Source organism: Glycine max, chromosome 18 (genome assembly GCF_000004515.6).
Source record: "Glycine max cultivar Williams 82 chromosome 18, Glycine_max_v4.0, whole genome shotgun sequence".
Taxonomy (NCBI): Eukaryota; Viridiplantae; Streptophyta; class Magnoliopsida; order Fabales; family Fabaceae; genus Glycine; species Glycine max.
This window is the reverse complement of record NC_038254.2, coordinates 13,053,079-13,072,936: the sequence shown is the minus strand read 5'-3', so window position 1 is coordinate 13,072,936 and position 19,858 is coordinate 13,053,079. Positions and strand designations below refer to the sequence as shown.

At 32.0% G+C, this 19,858-nt stretch overlaps 2 protein-coding genes and 1 pseudogene across 2 annotated transcripts; 1 reads left to right on the top strand and 2 right to left on the bottom strand.

Annotated features, from left to right (window-relative positions):
- Window positions 1–313: 313 nt before the first annotated feature.
- On the top strand, window positions 314–2,506 carry F6'H1 (feruloyl CoA ortho-hydroxylase 1). The gene is made up of 2 exons (NM_001253251.3): window positions 314–879; window positions 1,769–2,506. Exons 1-2 carry the CDS (start codon window positions 398–400, stop codon window positions 2,340–2,342), a joined length of 1,056 nt encoding a protein of 351 aa, NP_001240180.1. The 5' UTR covers window positions 314–397; the 3' UTR covers window positions 2,343–2,506.
- Window positions 2,507–7,124: 4,618 nt separating this feature from the next.
- On the bottom strand, window positions 7,125–14,248 carry LOC100781312 (soluble inorganic pyrophosphatase 3). The gene is given in 10 exon segments (XM_041011928.1): window positions 7,125–8,020; window positions 9,477–9,558; window positions 9,651–9,743; window positions 9,871–9,936; window positions 10,103–10,210; window positions 10,338–10,403; window positions 10,721–10,749; window positions 10,835–10,955; window positions 11,178–12,890; window positions 14,043–14,248. Coding segments are annotated over 7 exon segments (510 nt in total). The 5' UTR covers window positions 11,178–12,890; window positions 14,043–14,248; the 3' UTR covers window positions 7,125–8,020; window positions 9,477–9,531.
- Window positions 14,249–16,764: 2,516 nt separating this feature from the next.
- On the bottom strand, window positions 16,765–19,639 carry LOC106796887 (protein DETOXIFICATION 9-like; annotated as a pseudogene).
- Between the last annotated feature and the right edge of the window lie 219 nt (window positions 19,640–19,858).

Below are 19,858 nucleotides of genomic sequence, written 5' to 3'. Positions count from 1 at the left end.
ATTTGATAATTTTTAAATACATTTTTTGAACCATTATTTTTTTAGTTAAGTCCTTGAACTTGGATATGTTTTTAATTAGGTAACAAATTACAAATACAATTTTAGCGATCGGTAAGGAAATTAGGTTAAAATTTGTCATGTCTCTACATGTTTGTATTTTCACTTTTACATCACATATGGGGTGAGTGCTAATTAAAATTTATCAAATAGTTCAAGAACTTAGTAGATTAATTTAACTTAAAATAAATCCAATAAATTTGACAAACAAATCTATGGTTGTAGAAGTTACATCCATGCAGTCATACACAGAAGAACTAAAAGGGGTGCATCCACTTTTACATGCTTGCTCTTATCCTCAAATCCCAACCACTATCTCTTTCTCTAGTCTTACTTTCCCATGTCTTCCACTCCCACCAATCTCATTGATTTCTTGGTGAACCAAGCCAATGGAGTGAAGGGTCTCGCTGATTTGAACCTCGCAAGTGTTCCTCACCAATACATTCAACCCCTCCAAGCCAGATTAGACCACACCAAAATTGTCACTCAGAAATCAATACCCATCATTGATTTCACAAAATGGGAAGACCCAGATGTCCAAGATTCCATCTTTGATGCTGCAACCAAGTGGGGTTTCTTCCAAATTGTGAACCATGGGATACCCTCTGAGGTTCTTGACGATCTCAAGGATGCTGTGCACAGGTTCTTTGAATTGCCAGCTGAGGAAAAGCAGTGTCTTAAAGACAACTCACCCCCTGAAGTTGTCAGGTTGGCCTCTAGTTTTAGCCCCTATGCTGAGTCGGTGTTGGAGTGGAAAGATTATCTGCAACTTGTGTATGCCTCAGAGGAAAAAATTCATGCATATTGGCCTCCTATATGCAAGTAAGTGATAGTTCTTATCATCTATGATTTGGTTGAGAAATGTTAGCAAAATACTCTGAAACTTTTCATGAATACATTTTGTATTATTGATTGAAATTTATTGGAAATGACATAAAATTATGGGTTTTACTTTTTATTTTACGAATCTTACTTAGTTTTCAATAAATTTTGACTAATAGTAAAAGAGTATGTTAAAGAGTGTGCTACTAATACTCATGATTTGGTTGGTGCATCGATTGATTTTATAAATTTTATGGTATGTTAGATGTAAGATGAGGATTTGGTCTTTAATGGAGTCTAATGTGATTCATGTAGTCGACCTTAAGTAGTAGGATAAAGTTGCTGCTGTTGTACTAAAAAACTCAGTTGTTAGGATTTATAACAGACCGAATTTGAATGAGTACTTGGGAATGGAATGTTATTTCTAGGAATACAGGATAGCAGGGAGAAATTATCTTCTAATTTTAGTTTTTGTGCAATATTTTAGGCAACAGAAAAGAATGTGTAATACAAGAAAATTGAATTTGTTTCTTGAATTATGAGGGGTAATCTTAAGCCTATTGTGAGATTGTAAGTTAATCTGCTTTTTGTGGAAAAAAATTTGGTACACTAAAATACATCGTTTAGTTAATTGAAAGTATGTGTCTTACATAAATCCATCATGAATTCAGAGTTCATGAGCACAAGAGACAAGAGTAATGGAGTGCAATTTGAATTTCTTACTTTTTCTTATGGTCCTTTATCATGTGAACATTCCAAATGTAGCATTGTCTTTTACATATGCCCGAAAGGGTGTATACCCTACGGTGATATAAGTGTTTATATTTTCTTATGAATATGTGATAATTAATATATTTAATATAGCCTTCATTGACTATCCTTGATGTAGGGACCAGGCACTGGAATATATGAAGCATGCTGAAGCTTTAATTAGAAAATTGTTAAAGGTGCTTCTTAAGAAACTGAATGTGAAGGAGTTAGATAAAGCAAGAGAACACACTCTAATGGGGGCAATGATATTGGGTTTCAATTACTACCCAGCTTGCCCTGACCCTGAAGTTGTAGCAGGGGTAGGTCCTCATTCTGATGTATCATCCATTACTGTCCTTCTACAGGATGATATTGGAGGGCTTTATGTAAGAGGCAGTGATGGTGATAGTTGGATCTATGTTCCTCCTGTTGAGGGAGCTTTAGTAATCAATATTGGGGATGTGCTACAGATAATGAGCAATGAAAGATGCAAAAGCATAGAGCATAGAGTGGTTGCAAATAGAAGCAAGACCAGGATCTCCATTCCAATCTTTGTCAACCCAGCACCTGATGCTGTTATTGGTCCTTTGTCGGAAGTGTTGGATGATGGTGATGAACCAAAATATAAACAACTTTTGTACTCTGACTATTTCAAGTATTTCTTCAGCAAGGCTCATGATGGGAAGAAAACTATTGAATTTGCCATGATATGATTGGTGACTGTATCTATGAATATTTGGTTTTGACTAAGTCTAATGACATCGTGGGCTCTATGTAGCCGACCTCACTTAATAGAATAAGGCTTCTGTAATTGTATGATTTGTGCTCATTGTTGGCAGTATTTAAGGTGTTTGAAATCCAGCTGCTTTTTGTTCGGATCAACATAGCCGAAAAGCATATATTATGCTGATCTTTATTTAACGGAATTCTAGCATGATACATTGAAACAGAAAATGCAAAAACTTTATTGTAATGATCAGCTGTGGCTCCTGTACAATTTTGATTAAACATTTTGGATGATTTTTTCCTTAAGAGGATGTTGACAAACATTTACTATAGAGAGGAAAATGTGCAAATCCTTTTGGGCTAGTATTGTTACCACTATGGCTCAACTGGTAGCCATTTGTCATATCTTGAGAAAGAACCAAAAGTAATGGCGATTTCTGCCCCCTTGTAGGAAAATGTGCAAATCCTTTTCATAACAGGCAAGGGCCTTCAAATATATTTTTCTGAAATTATTGAAAAGCTCAATTTTTCTGTCATGAATTAAGAAAACTCTGTGATCCTAAAACCATGTAGGTTTTGTTATCAAGTATCAACTACATGAAGGCGTATATGAGGTGCTAGTCAATTTTTTGTTGGTGGAAAATGAGCTTTGTGTCTGACCAATTATTTCATAGTGGCAATAGAACTTAGAGAAATGTTTTTTCGCCTCTTTATTCCAATGGTGTCTACAATGTGTTTCAGACTTTCAGTTTTGTTTTGCACCCAAAATGCAACTGGTAGAGCAAGGTTAGAATTGAGAGACTTTTCTTGATATTTTGGAAGTCAAATATGATGTTTTTATATTTTCTGATATGTAATCAGTGTAGTCAGCCTGTAACAGGTGAAATTGGGTGATAAGCAGGTTTTGAGGGAGTAGTTTCACTCAGGGTCGATTCAACATTCAGACCTAAAAAAAAGTAATTTAAGAAATTTTTTTAAACTTTAAATAAAAAAGTTATATGTTGGATTTTTTTTTTATCAATATATGTGATATTTTTGTTAATATATGTAGTTTTTTTTACTTCATAAAAACTAATAGAAATAAATATTTTGTTATAGGATAAAACTAGAGCTTTAGTTGCTTTATTTTTTGGCACACCCTAGTTCTACAAGGTCTGTGTTCCCTATATTTTTTTTTTGGTTTAAATACTTTTTTGGTCTTTAATGTAGTATTTTTTTTGCTTTCGCTCTTGTATTTTATTTTGTTTTAATTCTTATAAATTATTTTTGTTTTGTTTTTCGTCCTTTAGGTGGTTTAAATTATATTTTTTTATTGTTTAAAGTATTATTTAAATCGCTTTAAAGACAAAAAAATAAGATAAATATAATTTGCAAATAATAAATCATTATTTTTGGAGAGTTAAGCTTCAAAAAGATAATAAATCGTAACATTTCTCGATGCAATAGATAACTCTGGGGTGTGTTTGCCTTTGACTATATATATATATATAAATCATTAGCCAATTTCTCGATGCAATAGATAATAAATAGTAATAAATCATTAGCCAAAGGTGTGTTTGCCTTTGACTATATATATATATATATATATATAAGGTCCAAATTTAACTGTTAAGTAAAACTACAGTCCAGTTGCTAATTAAAATTACACGCATTTAATATTGGCTCTCTCACGCGCATTGTTTTTCTCACCCTTGGGTTTCCCAATTCTTTCGTTTTCACTGCCTTCCTGCACAAAGGCTCTCAGGAAACTCTTAGTTTTGTTTTGTGTTTATCTTAAAAGGCATCTTAAATCGGGAAAATGTTACTAAACATTTCTATCGCAACTGGACGTGTATTATTAGAAGACTACATATTAAATTGCAAGGGAGGAAATGAGTTGAATATTTGCACCACATGAAGCTATAATAAGATCTATATGGTGGGCAAAAGCCCCGTTCACCATTTGTTGTCCCACCATTTTTGAATAATAGTAAAGTAGTGCTATCATTATCACCACACCACTAATAAACTGGTATATTTTGCAAAGATAAACCATTTCATAAGATGCCTTAACCAGAAATTGCTTGAGCCTGAGGAAGACAATGAAAACAACAAGTTGAAAAACCCAATAGGAAGATGTGAAGGAAGAGGCCTGTGCTAACCAAAAGCTAGCTGAAGTTTTTGACAACGGTGATCACAAACGAACGAGGAAGATGACGGGAGAGCGAAGAAAGGAAAGGTAATACGGGCAAAAGAATTGGAAACCCAAGAGTGAGTGAGTAAAGCCCTGCGTGTGAGAGAACCAAAATTAAATGCGCGTGTAGTTCTAATTAGCCATTAAATCTGGACCTTCTATTTTGATCTAAGGGCTGCTATTTAATCCTCTCACCTCTCATAATAAAACATTCATCTCATCTGATATGCCTCTCTATGTATATATGAGAAGATATCAAATTACAGAATAATTTTGATAATTATTACACCATTTTCATAACTTGACATAAAATGTGATTTTCATTGATCCAACTATTGAATTATATCAACATATTACCAAGATTGTCTATGTTAAATTTTGTCAAAATTGAACAATAAGAAGGTAATCAAATGTTCAATATTTTAGTATATTTTCACTACTACAAAAAAAAAAACTTTCTAAGACAGTTATTTTACATTTTTCATGACAGTTTTGAACTGTCTTTGAATTTATCGTCGTGGAAAGTATTGGTTTTCCACAACGATTTTTAAACCTTCTTAAAATCATGGTTTCTACATCGGTTCTCTTATACACAGTCTTAGAGTGAGTTTTTTTTAAAATAAAAAATAAAAAATTGAGGATTTGAAAACGATTTATCAAAAAATCATCTTAGAAATTTTGACTTGCTAAGACAATTTTTTCATAAAATTAATGTTTTTTAATGTTTATTTTGTTTTTAAATGTCTCTCAGTTGCATGTTGTATATCACCATTATCATCATGCCACAAAAACATGGACGAGTTCACAAAATAAATGCTCATGACATGCATAAGAAAAACTATTACTTTAGGCCATAGTAAAAGTTACATTGGTGATAACTAATTGTTTCATTTACACAATGAAACAAATTATCACAAACTCATTAACTAGATCATTACCATTGCTCATATTAATGACCATTATTTTTACTTGGTAACGTGTAAAGACAATAATAAGTTTCAACTTGGTGGTTAACTACTCATAGGTTTTATTTTTAACTAACTGACTTACATAATCAGGGAAAATGTGATGCCACCTATTTACAAATTAGTTAAATATTCTTTATTAGAAGTGAAAACTTATTTATTATACTTTTGTTGTTTATTGATAATTTAAAAGGATTGAACTCATTCAAAAAGTGAGAAATCATGCCCATATCAAAGCTGTTTATATTTTATATTCTGCATATTCCATATCAAAACCTATATTCATTATACATTTAACATCTTTAAGAGGGAGAGAAAGAAGGAAAGGAAATGGTAGTCCAGGAAATGTGAACCATGCTACCACACTTATACTCTCAAACTCATAGCCACAAACTCTAAATTCCACAATTTCTACTTTTCATGTTTTGGCCAATAAATACTAATAAACAAGCCTCTCTTGACTTCAATCTTGAGAAAAAGACTAACTTAACTAACTAGGTTCATTTTTTGGATATGTTCTGCACTTGAACCAAAGGACTCATTGTTGTAAGGTTGGTCTTGATAGGAACTCACTATACTTACCTTCTAATATATATGACTAGATATTGTGGATGCTATTGATTCTGATGTTAGGAGCATACCAATCAGACTGCAGCATATCTTCAATTTCTTTAACCACATCACTCATTGCAAACTGTCAACTCTTGAATCTTAAACACATTCCATTGCAAGGTCCACAATTTTTTAAAATGCTCCAATGTTGATCATGCATAGATGGTCGAGTCAATAATTTCGTGAAGACCATACAAGTCTTTTTTCTTATTTATTGTACTCTTTACCACTTGCACAATGTATTTCCCTCATTCTATTGGCTTTCTTGCAGTAATTAGCTTCAACGTTAGCACTCCAAAACTATAGACATCACTCTTTTCAGTCAACTGTTGACTAGTATAATAATGTTCTCATTAGTCATCACTAAAATTTTGAAAACTAGATTTTGCTCCACACATATGATGTGTTTTCCTTGTCTTGGTATATGTTGCATGTGAAACAACTTAGATGCTTACATATAATCATCAAAATTCTCAATACATAAATTTTTTTAGAATGAAACCTATTCTAAAACACTACAAAAGCATGAAATCAATCATTTTTGGAAACTAAAGAGGGAGGGAAAGAGCAGGAAAATTCAAACAAAACAGATGATCTTAAAATCATTGTTGACATCACATATCCAAATATAAAAATTGATATAATTGATTAAAATAATAATCAATTATAGATACAATTGATTATTCAACTATCGTCACTTGGCTAATGTTGAGAGTTTCAAAGCTAGAAATATCACTCACTCTGAGCACTAGCTTGTTAAACAGGATTATCATGATCTTGTAAATCATTAGCTATTAGACATTGATGGAGAAAAAAATAAAAATATTTTTTATAATTTTACAATATCTTACAACTACACACTAAAGAATTCACTCACTATGAATGACACAACAATAACTATCATGAACCATAAGGGAAAATGAAAAACAAGACTTAGTTGTCTTTGTTACCATTATTGCATACTCTTTAGTACAAATTAAATCAAATCACAGTTATAAACATGCACACCCACTTATATATGGACTCCAATGATTCTGAAGTTACAATAATTGTTTAAGAAATCTACCTGATTTAAGGTAGTGAGTGTCCCTCAGAGTTCTTTTGGTACAATTTCTACCACCTACATAGGAACCTTGTACAATTCATCACATATATGGTCAATTTATAATAATTCTAACATGTAAATGTCTGAAATGAAATGTAGTCAATTAAGTAGTATTTGGGTGAGTAGAACTACAACCTACTAGATATGAACAAAAACTCTCATTCCATATCTTGTTCCTAGCCTCCCAATGTCTAGAGGCACTAGACCTTGTATAAAAGAGAAAAAGTTCTGTTAGTTTATATGCTTGGAGTTGGAGGATAGTTTATGGAAAAAACATGGTACAAATTTTGTGGTAAGAACCTTAGAAATAGTAATAACAAGCCACCATGCGACACAGAAAGCACCTGACACTCTCATTGCCGGCATATATTCCAAAATCAACATTTCCTCACATTGGATACCCCAAATAAAAATAACTAACATATTAATCCCAAAAAACTATCATAATTTATCTAAACTTACCCCTTTACATCCAATAAAATCATCATTCATGAATTTTCAGTTGGACTAACTAAAAAATCTTTTCAATTTATTTCCACTAGAATATTGTAGTTAAAAAATTGTTACAAGAAGAGGAGTTCTTGCAGATTTCTTATGTTGTCTAGAATAGACCATTGAAGTTACAACCAACAATAATTTTGTTGGCAAACGAGAAGGCATATGTTTTGTTAGAATTGTTTTTATCAAAACTAATTTAGATTTGAGTTACTAGTTTAACAATCAATTCTCCATTATAAGGTTGACAACTTGTTCAACTCCCCAATGGATTCTGGAAGTGGTCCAATCATGTCTTTGTTGTAAGATAGATCCCTATAAGAGAAAAATCAGTAGTTACTTTAAGCAGAAAAAGGAAAAATCAAGAATTAAAAAAGAGATCAAATCACAAAAACTGATTTGGTTATATTTTTATGTTAGCCGGTGGAGCTGTATCTTGGAGAAGTGCCAAGCAAACCTTAATTGCTACTTCCACTATGGAGGCTGAGTTCGTTTCCTATTTTGAGACTATCTCGCATGGTGTATGGTTGAAGAGTTTCATGTATGGCCTTAGAGTTGTGGACTCTGTTTCCAGGCCATTAAAGTTGTACTATGACAACTCTGTAGCGATGTTTATGGCTAAAAATAACAAAAGTGGAAGTCGAAGTAAGCACATCGACATCAAGTACTTAGCCATAAGAGAACGTGTTAAAGAGAAGAAAGTGGTCATTGAACACGTCAGCACTGAGTTGATGATTACTGATCCTTTAACTAAAGGCATGCCACCAAATAATTTTAAGGATCATGTAGTACGAATGAGACTTGGTTCCATGATGTAATTTCATTGTACGTACATTTGTTATTTTCAATGCAACTCTTATTCAGTTAGATGTTTTCTCATATGGATTTGTGCATATATTTATTTATTTCGAGAAAAATCATTCGATTTAGATCTAGAATAAACATATGGTTTATTCATTAAGTAGAGAGCCAGTGTTGAGAGACTTGATATATTGTGGTACATGGAAGATATTACTCATCATCAGAGGACTTATTGCCATGACTCACATATCATGTTTCTTGTTATGGTTGATGTTGAGTTAAATGGACCAAGTGGGAGAATGATGAAATTTTCGGATAGGTCCACGTTCCTCTGTTTTTCCCGTTGCAGTTTTTTTTAAAAAATTTTGTTTTCTGAATTTGGTTCATTTTCCTCCCACGTTCAATCCATATCTCTGCAATGTTCAGTAACAAACTCACGTCATTATAAAAAAAATGGCATATACCTACAGACAAAAATTGTCACTATAAATAAAAAATTCATAGGTAAATGTATGATAGACTTTGTCCTACGGACGTTTCTTCCGTCAACTTTGAGGGGGCGTATAATGACGGCTAATTGTCTGTCACTATAGATTTTACCTACTATGTATAGTGTGTAGGTAAAAGTCATTAACTTCTACTTACATCTCCTAATTGTAGGTTAAAGTCTTTAATATGTACCTATCATCTTCAAATGTAGGTAAAAACCATATAATAATAATAATAAATCTTCTAGCTGTGCTCTCTGCTACTTACCTATTCATATGTTTTTTCTAATTATCATGTGGAAAATGACATTTAAATTGGAAGAATATGTAAATATACTGCTTTAAACATATCTATAGGCCATTTTTTAAACCAGAAAACAAGAGTAATCTTAAAGAGCAAATTAATGATTAATGACAAATTTGAACTCTACAATCACATTAGAGATAAGGTATTAAAGCAGCTCAAAAGTGAGTTTACTTACATTGAGTACTGGATGGCATCAATAGCAACGCTTACAGGTAAAAAATCATTAACTGCTACCTCCTTGTGCTCATTCTTTTTGTCTTAGAATGAATTGTCAAGAAACAGCGCTAGCTTTAGCTCAAATAATGAAGTAGTAAATATACTTAATATATAAAACTAAGAAGAAGGATACAGTCTTCAAAGAAGCGTCGAATCTCGAAGATGCGATGAGGTGCAAGTTCTCTATAGTCAGTAAAGTGCTTATATTCTGGGTCATCAGCACACACTGCAATGATTTTATCATTTTTCTCTCCCGGTGTTAAGCCAAATGTCAATACCACATTATATTTGTATTTGTTATTGTGAAAATGGTTGGTTTTATTGGTTAAGAAAGCAATAAATTAATTCAGTACCCCGTCAATCATGGGCATCAGTCCAATGGCCCAAGATCGCAAGAAACATCCAGGAAGAATTGGCTCCTATCAAAACAATGCAGAAAAAATTCTTAATTAAATAGTCATTGCCTATTCTATAATTTAAAACATTCTACATTTACACAATTTTACACATGTCTATAGAATATTATAAACAATATTTAATGCTTCTTGTGTAAAATATATGAATTTGAAAATGGTACTAATTTACCTGCATGAGAACCAAAACATCAATTGGATCATTGTCTTCACACAATGTGCGAGGGATAAAACCATAGTTATGTGGATAAACAACTGATGAATACAAAACCCGATCAACCTATGAATTATTCGGAAATCGTAAGCATAAAGATAGATGGGTTATGGGGAAAAAATCATTTAGAAAATCTGTTTCAAGCTACAGCAGTAAGGGCTTCCATTCTAGTAACCAGACAATTCGTTTGTACCTTAATCAATCTAGTCTTTTTGTGAAGTTCATACTTAACCTTGCTTCCTTTAGTGATCTCCACAACCTGTAGCCATTGAACAAGCAGAAACACCCCTTTACCAGAAAACTAATTACAAATCAAGACTGGAATTATACAGGTGTGGTGTCATCATGCAATTGTTGTATCACAATCGAGAAGTTAAGTTATTGCAGACTGAAGTTACAAAAAGATTCAATAGCACCTAGTACAGTGTTGCACTAGTGGAATGGCTTCTTGTAGAACAGACACTCCGTAAAATAAATGCTGAAAATAATATATAGATTCATCTTTAACGTATAAATAGTAATCGATGGCACAATGAGGCAACAAGTATTCTTCCAAAGCAGAAGATGAGAACTTACACAATTGAAAATCTAAGGAGCCTCAGGTCCTGCATATGAAAATTAAGTAGTTTTGAAATATGATTTAAATCTTAACTATATTATATGAACAAGCAATAATATCAACAAAGTTACCAATTTCTAGATCATGCCAAGGATGGGTAGCTACTGATCTCTTTGACAATGATGAAAGAATCCTTTCATTCAAATGGGGAACTGGACGATTTTCTCTAGCTTCTTCACCATTGTCACTCATCTTTAAAAATATGGCATAGAGATAGAAAAAAGCAAATATGGGATGAAAAAATGATGCCAAACTTGATGCATGAAAAAACACCAAATATGCTACGAAGTAAAGAAGTGGCTAATCACATTAGAGATAAGGTATTAAAGCACAGATTCTTCACAAATAATCCAAAACTCTTCATGAAATAAAAAAAATTACAGCTAAAAATAACCTATTGAAATTGCTTTGCACCTTGTTCCAGACAACAAGTCATTGGATTCCCTGCCAATAAATTTCAGTCCATAGAATGATTTTTGATTGTGCTGCTTCTTAATCTCTCAAGCCACCAACACCATTTCAGACCCACCTTAAGCTCCTCTGACAAGCAATTAAAACAACTACGGTCAAACCAAATATGTAAAAGAGTCTCGTAGGACAAAGGACCAAAATAAAGAAACTACGAATTGCCCAAGCACCCAAAAATATCCACTCCTTACACATGAAAACAATAGAGTTAGTTTGGAGAAGTTTGTCAATAAGCACTTGTAAGAAAACGAAAAAAAATATAAGGAGATACAGTCAACGAAACTTCTCTCGTAAGTTGAATTTATCTTATGTACCTCTATTTATGAATGAGTTAAATGAAAATGCTTCTAAAAAAGTTGAGTTGCATAAATTAAATTCAACTTATGGGAGAAATTGGATTCAAACTTGCTCAAAATGCAAGATTCATAAAGTTTTGAAAAGATATTCCTGTGTTGGCCATAACACTGACATAAATTAAGATTCCACCTAGCTCAATGTTGAAAACCAATTGGGTGCAGAGAAATTATATTTTGTGGGAGCTATTTACAAAAGTTAACATGCATTATGCCTAGTGGGATTCGAAAGTGTTCTCTCCACTGTAAGTCATGTAAAGAAAGCCATCTTGATCCTTATTTTCTTCATAAATAGCAGACATCAATACAGCTGCAACAACAAGGGATTTAGTACATAAAATCATTGCAATAAAGGTAAAAAAACATCATTTGGCATGACTGGATACTTACCAATTGGAGGAAGAGTGTTTTTGACGAAAACAAAAATAGCCTTCTCTGCACTGAGCTCAATCCTTTTGTGGCCAACATAAACAAACTGGCCAACAGTCTAATCAGTCGGAACAAGGTATCTCATCATCACAACAAGAGAACTAATTGAGAATCCACTAATGCACAGAATCAAATCAATTATACACATTGATCAAAATTTATAATGCACAAAAATAGCCTTCTCTACACTTTAAAAAATATTACACAAAATGTAATACTAAAATTGATTCCTGTAGTTCTATATCTTTTCTGACATGATTCAAATATATGCAAAACTACCATCAGTAAAATACATTGATATGAAAGTTATGGATGTTGGATTGCATGCATGTATTGTACTTGTGAAAAAGAACCTAGGGAGGAAAGAATAAAAGTATGCAATTTTTTCCCCTTACCCATATTGACAAATATTGATCCTGGGCAGAGATTTGCATGGGCATGTATAATGCATTTCTCAATGCCATCGACAATGACATCAAAGGACTGGTGCACAAATCCAAGAGAAGTTACAATGTACACAACATATTAGAGATAACCCCCAGGACCAGCATGAGTGTGAAATATCAAAATTTCCCAAAAATAGTTCATGCTCTGTGAGAGAGCATGTTGGAAACAAAGTAACATATAGCTTGAAATTTCTTGAAGCAAAAATAGGGACATGAATGATTGGCATCGATACATAATTCAAACAGGGACATAAGTAGCAACGTAATTGAGGTAAAAGTTAAAACACAAAGCTTTATCAAATTTAAATACCTTCTCCAAATTGAGCACTTTTTTCGATTATTGAGTGATGATTTTGGATGACTTCATTAGAGCTATCAATTGATGGCTTATTTTCTCGTGATTTTCTACTTTTTGTATTGAGAAGATGGACCTGAACATTATTAGTAAAATATACTAACTTAGGAGTATAATTTAATTACTTTATAAAGGGAGTAATATTTAAAGGACTAATTTAATACAATACTAATTTATTCATTTAATATTTGAGTTGACTTATATATGTCATTATGGGGCGGCCTTGTTACTATTGACAACACTAAAGAGATGATTGGAACATTCAGCCCTCAAGCAGAGCCTTACATGCATGAGATGCCCGAAGAGACGACACCTTCTGGGTTATTTTCCAGAAGGCCTTGTTAATATTTAATGAATGCTTCCTCAACACTAAACAATTGGTTGATATTCCTACAAAGGTAGGCCAACATTATGGAGGACCCTTAAATTGATAACATGAATCCTTGTGGCAGGACCAATCACTTAAAAGAGTTATGTTAAGGTTTAAAAAGTTTATGAAGTAACTGCATGCCACGTTCATTGATTCTTATGGCAATGTTGTTGAGAATTTTTCTTATTCATCATTTTCTAATATGCAAATGTAGACCAACACTGTAGAAAGTAGAAACCCATTTTGTTGTATTCACCATGGGTTAAGCTGTCAATTCTAAAATGTTATTTTTAGTAATAACAATTTTCAATTTAATTAGGAATTTATTTTGAACATATCTATTTCTAAAATTCTTGTGTGGATGAAAGCATAGTAGGCAATCTGAAACTTCAGTTGACTGGATTATGTTAGGATAGAACCAGCCTTTGTTGAATATTATTTCTTATCTCTGTTAAGCAGAGGGTGGTGTTGGATCTCAAATAGTCAAACACCCTGTTAGCACTACTAATGTGAAAGGGACGCTAAGCACGGAAGTATAGATTCTCAAATAAAAAATCCTCAACACTAACACACTTGTTTGAATACAAAACAAATCCTTAACACTGACACATTTGTGTGAATAGTCAAACACCCTGTTAGCACTACTAATGTGAAAGAACAATTAACAATTCCACTAGTTAACACTTCTCTATGAAATTATAGATCCAATTGAGCAGAAAATTCAAGTAGCAAAACCTCTAAAATCATCATAAACAAATAGCGCACGATAACACTAAAAACATGCATTCACTTCATAGTGCTTAAATGAAACCATTAAATCAATTTTAGATCTAGAAACTATGAATGAAGAAAACAAACCTAGTAGTAGCAAAAGGCAATGCAATGAAATCGAAACCCAAACCAAGACGCGTGCTGTCCTAACCAAGTAAATTTCTATCAAATGAAGATGAATCGCAAGAAACATTTGAACACTAAAAGAGAGAAAAGGAGAAACGAACTCATGATCATGGAAAGATTGTAGATGAAAAGGCTCGTTAGGGATCAAGAAGAGAGAGCAGCATCATAAGAAGGGGTTAGAATGATTTTGGTTTTAGAGAGAATAAAGAAAGTGTGCATGTTCTTTTTTTTCATTTTCATATAATAAATAAAATATAAAATATGAAAGGAGGCTAAACATAGAGGGCTTAGTTAGTATATGTTTTTTGAAAAAAAATTTATGGAAATTTTTTTTTTTCAGTGAAATAAATTATTTAAATAAATAAAATATTATAATTAAGTTTCAAATTTTATATTTTTCTATAAAATAAAAAATTAAATAAATAATCTTAATAATTATTTATGCATATTAAAATTAAAATCAAAACATATTTACATCAATAAAAAATATAATTTTTTAAAATAATAAATTATATATATTTAATCTACAACTAATTATATACATAAGTAAAAGTGTCCGTAGGTACAAGTTCTTAAAAATTTTACCTATACTAAATATTGGTAAGTATAAGTTCTTTTATTTTTACCTACACCAAACATAGATAAGTATAAGTCACACTACTAGAAAATAGGCTTTCTACATCGGTTATCACGCGTCGTTGTAGACTGGAGTCGTTGAAACACAACGACGGTTGAGTGACCGATGTTGAATTTTGACATTCTACATCAGTTATCAGGACAATCAATGTAGAATTATCATCATTCTACATCGGTTCAGTACACACCTGATGTAGAATGATGACCATTCTACATCGGTTGTCTTAATAACCGATGTAGAATGGTCAGTATATCGGTTGTCTTAATAACCGATGTAGAATGGTCATCATGATGACACATTCAACATCAGTCATTCTAATAACCGATGTAGAATGCTAGACATTCTACATCGGATGTGGCCTGAACCGATGTAGATTTATTAATTATTTTTAATTTTTTTGCTTTTTGGATAAGTAAAAAATTGGTAAGTAAAAAAAATAAGCAGTTGTCTCCAATTAGTAAAGACTAACCTCCTGCGCTCTCCAACCACCCTTAGCGCACCTTATAGAGCCAGTGGTCCTCCTGCACCAAACATATTCATATAAAAAAAACTCAATGCATATAGATCACAACAAAGCTTCAAAATAGAGAAATAAAAGTTCCACAATATGAAGGGAATCAGCTACTTAATGCAGAATCTAAAATTAAGCCAATACCACAAATGTATAAAACATGCAACAAAAAACACTGCCATCAAGATACAACTTGATGATCACAATTCATGACTGATACTGCAATGACAAAGTAAAGAACTTAACGGTTGTACCTATGCTTGCAGAGAAGTAGCGAAGTACCTGTTATTATTATTATTATTATCATTATTGAAATGCATATGCAATTTTGGATTTTATGTAATTTTATTTTAATTTATCTCTTAATTTTTCAATTGTTACATTGAAATTTTTTAATCTTTAAGTGATTTTATTTACGTCTCTTTGTCAAACTTTCTTTGTTACTCTTGATTCTTTTTTTGACAAGATTTCCTATTCATTCTTACAAAGTAAAAATCATAAAAAAATGTGTATAATAAGTACATTTCAGTTCCTTGTGTTAGATGCCAAGAGATAAGAAATCAATAGCATCCATTAGATTTACCTAAACACCAAACTAATATTGAATGAAGATCTCATGCAGCACCATAAATTCCAAAATTATATATAATAATCACATATAAGATTCACCATATAATGAATCACCATTTAAATAACAAAAAAATTCCTTGGCCCATTATTCTACCAATCCTTAAAAAAATTTAAATAACAAAAGCAAAGTTGTTAGTTGGTCTTCTGAAAATTCCTTGGCCCATTATGCTAGGTAGTTTGTCTTCATCACGTAGGGTACCACTAGTAGTTAAGCCATACAAGAAATTGATAATAACATGAGAACAGACATCACAAAGTCATGAAACAAATTCATGTTCAGTGCAATATCCATTAGCAGCAAACAAACTAAGAGGTCTTGACCATCTCATCAGTCCTTAACTTGATAAGGATGCACTTGAGATTGTAAAGATCAATTACTTTTACATAATAAAATAATTTGAAAATGAGATTGTAAAGATCAATTACCTCACGTGATGCCACAAAGCCATTAATTGTAGTCCACTAGCGACGGCATATAAGATTTGTGTAGCTCTGTTTTTTAAGATCGAAGAACATTTGTATTTCTATTATATCAATTTTCAATATATTTAATTGTTTCTCCTATGGTTGTGGTTTTTTCCCATCAAAAGTTTTCCACATTAAATCTGTTTGTTCGTTATTCTATTCTTTCTTTATCTCGGTTGCACATTATTTCTATCATAATCAAATAAAAGTTTGTCATTCAACATAGCTATAATTCAACTAAAAGAAAATTCAATATAAAAAAATCCCAATTAATCTGCAAACCAACAATAGCAATGACAGTAGAAATTTCCCACTAAATTTTATTACAATTTAAACTACAAGAATCCTAGCAGTATTATAAACAATATATTCATTGTACATGAGCTTTTAAAAAGAATAGTGATACCTCTTAATTGGGTATAAAAAAATGCTTTGAAAGAACAAATCTTCACCTGCCAAGTTTCATGTACCTGCAAGAGAACCCGAACATGTTTATATATATAAAAAAGTCAAATATATAAGTTTATTGAAGGATAAATCTATGCTTATTTTGAAGTCTGATTGCAAAATGAATTTTTAAATAAGTTATCATGTATCTTATATTAGACCTTAAAGATAAGCTTATAAAACAATAGTTAGACTCATTTTTTATAAAAGGTTCATTTGTTTAAGTTTTTTTTTTAAAAAAAAAAAACATAATAACAAATTAATAATTAAGCAACTTTTCATGTGTTTGTCTAAATTATTTTTTTGTTAAGAAAACAGAAAATTGCTTTTTTTAATAAATAAAGTTTATCTACTTTTAGAAAAACATTTTAAAAACATTCTTAAAAAAATTACTTTAGACAAATTTGCCCAAAGTCTAACGTACCTATTTTTTCCCTAGTTCCCTGCCTTGAGTAGTAGTTATTTTATTTTTATAAGCCACATCTAAGTAAAAAATATATATATTATGAATTAAAAAGTCAGATTTATGCTTTAAAAGAAGTCTATAACAAGTAACAAGTCAAACTTAAAGGCCAAAATGGATGTTAAAAAATATTAGGTTACATCAAGCTTAAAAAGAAGTCTATAACAAATAACAAGTCAAATTTATGTTTTCAATATTTTAAAATAAGATAGGTCTAATGCACATACCTTACTGCAGCACCGGTCCCATATGGAATGAAATAGTGCAAGTTGCAAATTTTAAGGCTGCTCAAAGAAAACATAAGTCATATGAATCCCTGGGTTATCAGGTAATGAACTTTTAAATATTTACATAACAGGATCATGGAGAAACACACCAGATTGATAGAAATGAAGTTTCAAGTTTGGGATTTGGTGGTCCAGCAAGTATTACTAGTAGCTCTAATGACCGACCACCACTCAACTGAATGTATCCATTAAGATAGAAACATGTTATTCTTTTTAAAAAAAAGATAGAAACATGTTACAAACAAAAAGTAAAGAGAAGAAGCAGCATCGAGTCATTGGCCTCCCCAATTATACAAGAAATTGTTACATGGTTTGGAACCACCACATATCCATGGTCTCGATCAATCTTTACATGATATATAATTGAGATTTTCAATTAACGAAAAAGAATTAATTAAACTCGGTTACATGTCACATGGAAAAATAGTTGAAATCAATGGTGGTCTTGGACCATGGTAGTCCTAAACCATGTAATAATTTCTCCAATCATACAGGGGCAAAACTAGAAACTTACCAAATCATAAGTGCAGATGGGATGGCTAAGAAGAAAAACTCTTTGATGCTTCTTAAAGCATTGCTACCTAAAGCTACCTAAGTTTTCTGACATGACAGATAATACTGTGTAAACTATAAGTAACATGACACTGAGCCAATACGAAATTCCAATGGATAAGGCCGCTTCATTTTGTCCAAGTCCCAGTTCAAACACTAGTACCCAACAAATAGGTATATGCAAAACTAAAACAACAACTGAGGTTACAAGCATTGGAAAGATCAAGCTCTGAGTCTGAAAATAACGAACCAAAGCTTGAAGAACAACATAACCAAAGAGTGCAGGAATGAGCCAAATGCAGTAGTTTCCAGCTACTAGTGAAATAGCATGATCTTGCCCCAAAAGAACAAGCAATTTATCCATGAAAATCCATAGGATAGATATTGGGGCACTGCTTAAAATGAGAAAGAGTATTGCACAGAAGACATAGTTTCCAAGCTTATGAAACTGCTCGGTTCCAAATGATTAGCCACATTGAGTTTCCAAAGCACCTGCCATTCCCATCTACATTACATTTCATGTTCAGTCAACTACCAAGGCACTATGACACTAAAGAAAGCAGAAAACTGTTGTTATCATGCACTATGTGTACAAATGGAATCCACTTAAGAACCTAATGAAAAATCATGTATTGGAGATTGTCTAAGCATGCCAGTTCATAACAAATACCACATTTAGTAAACAAACAAACACACTCAAGTTCCAATATGTGTGATTGCAATATTGCACCCCTAAAATAGCATTGACAGCTAGAAAATATGTCAGATCAATATATAAGCTATACAACTAGTCAAAAAACATATGTAAGTATTTCAAAGTAATACATTTACAATTTTAACCAAAAAAAAATAAGCAATACATTTATTAATATATAAAATTACTCACGAGGCTGAATGGAAGACGTTAAATTTATTCTTTAAGCATATAGAGATCACAGAGTCCTAGCAAAAAAAATAATATTTTTCCATCACGAGAATTTGTAGAAACTAGTAAGTTTTGACTGCTTGTTTACTTTGATTTATCTTTTAAGAATAAAAATATTATCTTTTAAGACTAATCCTTCAAATTACATAAATTTATTTAAGAAACTAACTTCTCTCGATTATTTGTATGTAAAAATGAGGATAGGAAAGGAGGGAACATACAAGTATGCTAAAGCCAGTGACATCTGCAAAGGAAGTGGCCAATGCAATACCTACAAGGGAGAGTTCGCCAAGATGACCGACCAGCCATCATCAATGACACCACCTGTAGCAAAAACTGTGACACTGAGACCACAACCATTGGTGCTGCCATCAAACTCACCTTCTTAAATTCTTGGACAAATCCACTACCACTACTACTACTCTTTGAGTTTGAGCTCACCCTCTTGTTTTCTTTTGGCAACAATAAGGTCTCCTCCATTTCTTTCTTTCTTTTGGAGTACCCACGTGAGTGTGTTTAAAGCCTAATCAAGGATACGAGAAGGTGAAGAATGAAGGTCACCCTCTTGTTTTCTTTTATGATTTCTCATGCAAAAAGTGTGTGCCTTCAAACAAGAGGATTAGTCCAAGACAGAACCGACAATGCTCAGATTATTTGAGAGACAGAGACGACTAGTCAGACTATCCATTATTTATGATTGTTTTCTAACTCGCTTCTCGTCTCAGAATTAAAAAAAATACTACATTATAATAATAAGTCAAGTCATAATTTAAATATCAGTATATTTTATTTGAAAGTTATATCCATATATGATAACAATATCTGTTACTATGATTTAATGTAATTTTTTCAACTCTTTT